Source organism: Gavialis gangeticus, unplaced genomic scaffold (assembly GCF_001723915.1).
Source record: "Gavialis gangeticus isolate Ggan-Ray unplaced genomic scaffold, GavGan_comp1, whole genome shotgun sequence".
NCBI lineage: Eukaryota > Metazoa > Chordata > Crocodylia > Gavialidae > Gavialis > Gavialis gangeticus.
Genome location: NW_017729033.1, coordinates 60,842,359 through 60,850,028, shown reverse-complemented (window position 1 = coordinate 60,850,028; position 7,670 = coordinate 60,842,359). Strand labels below are relative to the sequence as shown.

At 46.3% G+C, this 7,670-nt stretch overlaps 1 protein-coding gene across 2 annotated transcripts in view; it reads left to right on the top strand.

Moving 5' to 3' along the window:
• PDS5A (PDS5 cohesin associated factor A) overlaps positions 1-7,670 on the top strand; it is a 156,759-nt gene that overhangs the window by 89,253 nt on the left and 59,836 nt on the right. For both annotated transcript variants that reach the window (XM_019526168.1, XM_019526167.1), the window contains exon 12: positions 2,742-2,855. In XM_019526168.1, the coding sequence (XP_019381713.1) occupies positions 2,742-2,855 (114 nt within the window). The remainder of the gene's footprint in view (positions 1-2,741; positions 2,856-7,670) is intronic.

Genomic DNA, 7,670 nt, shown 5'->3' with positions numbered 1-7,670 from the left:
CCTTGTCCAGGTGATAGGTCAGCTGGTCGTAGAAGGAAATGAGATTGGTCAAGCAAGACCTACCTGCAACAAACCTATGCTGCAACAAACCTATCCCTTAGAACGTTGGCGTCGGCCAGTCCATTAAGGATGACCTCTTTAATAAACTTTTCTAAGATCTTCCCCAGGGTAGAAGTCAGGCTGATGGGCCTATAGTTAGCCGATCCACTTTCCTCCCTTTCTTGAAGATAGGCACCACGTTGGCCTTCTTCCAGTCTTCAGGCACTTCACCAGAATGCCAAGAGTTTTCAAAGATCCGTGCCAGAGGCTGGGCTATGATGCTCGCCAGCTGCTTGAGTACCCTGGGGTGTAGATTGTCAGGGCCGGCTGACTTGAAGGTATCCAGCTTCTCCAGATGTTCCTTCACGAGGTCAGCATTAGTGGAGGGCAGGGGATCTCCCTCACGTGGACCACCCTGTCCCGTAGTGGGCATGGGCGTCCCATGGAACTGATGAAAGACCGACGCAAAGTACCCATTTAATAGGTTGGCTTTTTCCTAGGCATCAGTTGTCAGTTGTCCCATTTGGTTCAGCAGGGGTCCAATGTTGCCCTTGCTTTTCCTCCAGCTCCCCACATATCTGAAAAGGCACTTTTCATTGTCCTTGATGCTTGAAGCTAGTTGGAGTTCAGTTGCAGCCTTGGCTTTCCTGGTTTGCTCTGTGCAGGACCGGACCAGTGCAGAATAATCCTCCTTGGAAGTGACTCCCATCCTCCATCCTTTGTAGGCCTTTCTTTTTAGCCTCAGGAGCATCAAGAATTTGCTTTGGGTCAAAACTTACCATTACAAGAACTATTAACTGCTCCAAGTGGTCACCAAGGTGCTAGTAGTTTTAGCAGCATACTAGAGGATAAATAATGTTTTGGAATTTTCTTTCTTGCTTAGTTGCCTGTGGACTTAGCATCACATTCGGGTGAGTCAGTATTATCACCATACCTTCTGTGTCAGATAAACTCGGACATTCTGCCTATGAATAATAATACCATTTAGGTCATCCTTTAGACTCTTTGAGATTAGACAGATTAGAGCAGGAGAGGTCGAACTTCCTAATCTTAATGGCAAACCAAAATCTTGACACGTCCAAGAGCCTAAGGAAAATAGAAGTGTTAAGATGCACATGCACCAGTCAGCAATCTGTGCACATATATACATGTATGTATGTACAGTGATCTATATAATACTGTTCACTGCTTAAACAAATTCTCATTGAGTACCTTTCTTCAGGAAGTACGTTTGAACTGCCCAGGACTTGCATGAGGTGCATAGGCAACAGTTTGGCTCCCACTGGCATAGAGAATGAAGGGGAAAGCAGTCTTGATCCAAAGACTCTCCCTAAATTTTGACTGTGGAAAGGACATGCTGTGAGATAATATGAACTCATTTCTTTGTTAGTGTGTGGTCCACCAGTGCTTGTGTGATATTTTTTTTTTTTTTAACAGCTTTAAGATTTTTTTTTCTGTAAATGAACCCCCTTGAGCTTTTTTTTTTAATATGTTCATAGAAAGTTTTGTGACCTCGGAAGTTTCCATATCCAATGCTGCATTCAAAACCAGTGCAGTCATTGTTCTGAGATATCAAGATCCTGTCTCCAGATAAGCCAGCCCACTCTTTGGGGTCTCCAGTAGTGGAATGTGCATATGGACAGTTCTTTGAAGAAAAATGAGATGTTACTTACCTTACAGTTCCCTGAGATGTGTTGTCCATGTGCTCCTTCACAACCTACTTTTCATCTAATCTGCCTCAGAGTCCTTTACACCTGGGTTCCATGGTTGAGAGGAAACTGTTGTGAGGTTGATGTGCTCTGCTCTTTATGTTCTTGGTGCAAAGCACGAGGACTCTGAGGGTGTGCGTGCCCTGTAGGGATACTCCTGGCCAAAGTCTGCAAACGCAAGCACAAGGGGTGCATGCGTATCAATACTAGATTGTGCAGATAGACAACACATCTTGGAAATATTCCTGTTACTGTAAGGTAAGTAACTTATTTTATTTTGGTGTGTGATAGTATACCCTGTATAAGTGAAGCATGCATTCTGTAGTGTATATTTTTTTATATTTTATTTATATATGATTTTGTAAACTGTTTATTGTAAAGTTTATCAACATTTTTATAGAAGTTAAGATGTTTAACTTTTGTTCTCAGTTATTTCAGTTTCCCCTTCTTTTCTTTTTCTTCTTAAGTATATTTTGGTGCATTCTTCCATGATTTTCAGTGTTTATTCTAAGCTTTCTTTTTAGAAAGATCAGTAGTTTTAAATATGTTATGTCTCTCCCTCATGCTGTCATTTAATCTTTTCTTCTGAGATGCTTTTCTAAGTTTGCTTTTTCCTTCTTTAGTCCTTTTCTTCTTTTCTTTTGCGGGTGTGCATGCTTTTTCCTTTCCTTTTAGACGAGTATGATGCCAATGAGAGATATTGAGGCTGTAGAGAGGTGGGAGAGTTTGATTGGTGATTAAACCCCCACAGTATTTGGGCGACTGTAAAGTGTGAGGGTCAGTTTGCTTGGGGCATTACTTCTATACTCTTCCAGTAGCAATAGGGGGGCAGTCTATAAAAGCAGTCTGAGAGAGGACAGTTTCTTCCTTCTCTCCATTCAGGTGAGAGGATGTTCCAGTGCCAGATAGATCTGTTAACTCATCTGAAAAATATGGATGAATTTGAAAATGTGTACAATGTTAAAAATAGTTTTAATTTTTCCTTAATTGCAGGTTATTGGTAGAGAAAATCTTTGCTCAATATCTTGTCCCACACAATTTGGAAACGGAAGAAAGAATGAAATGCTTGTACTATTTGTATGCTAGCTTGGATCCAAATGCGGTCAAGTGAGTATAGTTAGTAAAACAAACTGATAGATGCTCTCAAAAGGTATTTCTTTCTTTTAGATCTTTTCTGACATATACCTAATTTAGTCAAATAATTGGTAATGAAATTATTTGACCCTAGGCAAGTAATGCAAGTACTTAATTTCTCTGAATTTAGAGAGATACCTAGTTTGGAATGAACTAAATCAATTTTTATATATTAAATTATTCTTTACATAGGACACTCCTCTGCAAATTCTCTGGGTTTGTGTATAGTGTTTGTATAGGAATCACTGTGTAACCACATTAAAAATAAGTAATTAATTGCTAGTATTGTATGCAACCATAATTTCAAAGTATTTCTTTCAAATATGTTTCACAAAAGGTAGGGCAGGGTGGCACCATAGGCACTGACTGGTTGAGAGAGTCATGAGCCTTCACAAACAATCCGCTTTGTCAGATGATAAAATGCAAGCATCTGACAGTAGGTTGCTGCTTATGAAAGCTTATACCTATGAACCAATTAGTCTCTATAGTGTCACCCTGACCTCCCTTCTGCCTGATTTTGGACTAATACGGTTACACATTTTTGAAAAGGGAGATGCTTGTCTTAAAAATGCTGTTTTCAGATCCCCCCCCAAATTGATAATTAGCCCATTTTTAGTATTTTCAATAAATGATCTAATGTAATTAATGAACTCTAACAAGTTATTCTGAGTAAAATTGGCTAAAAGGTTGAACATAATGGGCAAGAGAGAGTGATAGTTCAGCAAAATACAAAGATCAGTTTAGTAACAGGATTCTAGAGCTAGAGTTTGAAAAGGATTTTAGGGAGGCCAGTAGAGTTCTAGTACAAATATTATGAGGCTTCTGTTTGTACAGTGCTGTGACCGGGGCAGTCTCATGGCTGGTCACAATGTTGACCTGTCCACCTGTCTAGGGCAGTCTGCCATGCCTCATCTGCCATGCCTTGATGTAACAGTACTTGATGTAACAATGAGGGAGGCTGCCCACTTTATGCCCTGATGCCTAGAGCATTATACATGGCTCTGACCTCCCCTTTACCATGTCCCATGCCTCATAGATGGCATCCAATCCCACTATTACTCCCCCGGCCCCATTGCTGGGCTGCATTCGGCCTTGGGCCCAAACTTGGCCTCAGGTGTCCGGAGACTTACCTTGGCCATATGCCCCCTCACTGGGGCTTACATTTTCAAAGTATTGGGGCTGGCCTATGCACAGTCCTTCAGGCCCCTCTCACAGACCCTATGCAGTCTATTACTCACATTACATCACCTCAGTGGGGCCACTATTCTGTCTCCTCACTGGGGCTGTGGGGCCATACACTCTGTGTGTCTCAGGTGTCCATAGAAATGCCTGGACCCCACTCTTGGCCTATGGCCCACTCAGGGCTCAGGCATCTGACAGCATTCCTGGACTCTGCCTCAGGGCCCACTCAATGGGCCTGGGTCCCACCTCAGGCCCCACTCAATGGGCCAGGGCCCCTGTGCTTTTCTGTCAGGGTGTACTTCCCTAGCCTTTCACTTCCATGGGGTACCCACAGGGCAGCGGAGGCTGAGGCTTTTTGGCATCCCATACTCGCCCTTCATTGGGGAGGCATAGGTGTAGCATTTCCTGAAAGCTGCCCTGCCACAAGCAGCCCCACCACACCATGTAGCCCCAACAGGGTGTAGTTTTAGATCATTCCCCAGGAATCCTCCATCCCCATAGTTCCCACCCTGAACCTCCAGGTGTTCTGAGAGCAGCAGCTCCAGCCAGGCAATGTCATCGCTCTGGCTCCTTGCAGCAACTACTGGCTCTACAGCTCAGGGCCTGTTCTTATTTTCTAGCAGCTAGGCCCTCTTTCTAATCAGGTAGCCTCCTGCTGGCCAGGTGACCCTTCTGATTGGCACTGCAGTTACCTGCAGGCTGCTCTGCTTCCTGCTTAGGCCCTTAAAGTGACAGGCACCAAAGGTGCCCTGCCATAAGTGCATGTATCAGAATAAAACCAGACCCTGCGTATAAGTGGAGAATAATTTTGCCTATCTAATGTTGGATGTAGGCAGATGATCAGGAGGGAGATGAGATGGTCTATAGCTTTGTGTGTGCAAAGTGATGCAAAGTCCTATAATTACATACCATATGTACCTTTCCCTCCCAATGTAGCCCTCCAAAATACAGGGCCTTGTTTCATGTTGCACTTTGAGCTGCTCAAATTTTGATTGGTGTTAATACTAGCTGGAGTTGGAAGCAGTCAAACCTTAAGGCAGGGGCAGGCAAAATACAGCCCCTGGGCTGGATCCGGCCCTCTGGGCTATTCTGTCCAGCCCTTGGGGCCCCTCTAAAATTTTGACAGTTATTATTTGCTGATGACTGCCTGTGTGAAAGCTGATGAGGTACTGGCAGCATGAGCTGCTGGCTGCAGCAGCCAGCAACTTGGGCTCTGGTTGCAATGCTGCCAACCCAACCCTGACCTGACCTACCCCACTCCCAGCCCCTAGAAGCTTCTAGCAGAAGCTTCTGCCCTGGTGACCCTGTCCATCCTTGTCTGAGAGTTGAAAATCACATAAGAATGGGTGGGGAGGGGTGGAGTGGGTGGGGACCACCAGAGATTGCCCCACTCTGTGGGGTTGGCAGGACTCTGGCTCTGTGCCTCCATGTGCTGCACCCAGCTAGAGCACCATGAGCCACCACGTGGAGGCACAGAGCTGGCCCAGCCTGATGGCACAGGGCTTCCTATAGTTCTGGCACTCTAGCATGCCACCCAGCCAGGCTGGCTCTGTGCTACATCGTACAGGTCCTGGCCTTGCAGCGGGGAACAGCATGCCGCCAGGAAGGGCCTGGCCGGGCTGACTCTGTGCCATGCTGTGCAAGTCCCGACCTTGCAGCTGGTGCAGCACAGAGCCAGCCCAGCCCATCTCTTCCCCTCCCAGCAGCTCATGGTTGCCCACTGTATGGCCAGCACCTACTTGGTGTGGCACAGAGGGGATGGACTGGGCCGGGTCAGCTCCATGCTGTACTGTGTGGGTCCTGGCCCTGTAGCCGGGAACCACGTGTTGCCCAGAGGGGACGGAACGGGCCAGGCTGACTTCCTGCTGTGCCGTGCGAGATCGGGCCTTGTAGCCGGGACCATGTTGTGCCAGGACAGGTGTGGCCCTGTGCCACACCGTATGAGTCCTGACCTTGCAGCCAGGAACCACATGCTGCAGCCAAGACAGGGCAAGTAGGACTTCCCACCTCCCACCATACCTCCAACACACACTCTCACACCCTCACCCTAACCCCTCACCGTAACCCCACACTACCACAGCCCCCACACACAGTCCCATTCCCCCCACCATAACCCACACACACACACCAACATTAGAGGGCTGGTAAGAAAGAGCCTGATGAGGAGCTACAGCTGTGAGTTGCCACTGCAGGGCTGGTGAACCAGGACAGACTTCTGTCTCTGCTGTAGTTGGGGAGAGGTAGGGGAACGAGAGATGGGGGACAGGACAGGAATGTGAAGCTGGGAAGTGGAGAGTTAATGGGATGGGGTGAGTAATGAAATGGGAGATGGAAAGGAAATGGGAGTGGGGGAAGTTTTTGGTAAAATGAAGGAAGTCAGCCACTGAAGAATAAAATAGAAATAACAAAATTAAAAAGAAATAAAGAGAGAAAATTAAAGAAGGACTCATGTTTTACAAAATTTGGATTTAGGATGGGAAGGGGCAGGAGATACTGGTCATGCTTCATGGGGCAGGTGGGAGTGGTAAAGGAAGACACTTTTGGGGAACTAGTAACCATGCCTCAGGAGGAAAGCCCCAATTCATAGGGACTTGATTTAGCCCCCTTTCTTGTCATCCACACCCCCACTCGTGGACGCATCTGTGCCCTGTGGCCTAGCTAGCTGGCATGTTCTCTGCAACCTGCTTGCATAGGGTTGCACCCCCTAGAGGTGGGAAGGTCACACTCCCAGTGGTGGGAGGGGAATTGGCTTAGTGCTAGAACCACACCTTGGTCAGTAGAGTTCAGGGAGTAGAAAGTTTGTCCACACAGAACAGGAGGGATGGGGAGGGGACACTACATCCTGGGATGCTAGAGGACTGCAAATTGGGCACCTTATCTGTGGGAAGTGGCCGCGCATTAATGGAACACAAGCTAGGTAACAGACCAGAGAGAAACCTGCCTTGGAGTGGCATAATTTTAAGCCACCTAAGGTGTACTTAAAACTAGTTTTAGGTGTTAATGTGTGAACAAGTACAGGGGTTAAGAGTTCCAGAAGCTGCCTAAAATGAATCTGCAACAGGGCCCTTAACTGGGAACACTTGTTTTTTTTCTGTGTGGGTATGGAAGTATGGAGATGGTGTAATGGCTGCCATAGTTCTCTTCCTGCTGGCCTCAAGGAAGGAGAGGTGGAGTTCACCCTTCATGGTCAGTGCAACAGTGGTCCTTTAAGAGCCGTTGTTGAACTGGTTGTAGCTTTTGGCTGAACTTTTGTCAGTTTAGCAGCAGCTGTAAGAGGGTTTTGCTGAGGCTGAAGAGTGTATTCTGCCTCTGCTCTGTCAGGATTCAGCCACCACTGGAAATATCATATTTTCTTTATTCTGCCCTCCCAAAACAATGCATGTTTCTTAGGGCTGTGCAAAATGTCGCTGACTGTTTCATTTTGATGCTGTTTCGACTCATTTTGAGCTTGAAACAGCAAAATTTAAATGAAATGAAGGGCTTCGAAACAGCCTCAAAACAAAACAAGGGCAGTCAAAACGTTTTGAAAGTTTTGAAACGTTTCAAAATGTCTTGAGTTTCGAAGCTCAAGCTGGGCTTGCCTGCAGGGAAATGAAAAAAGTAGGA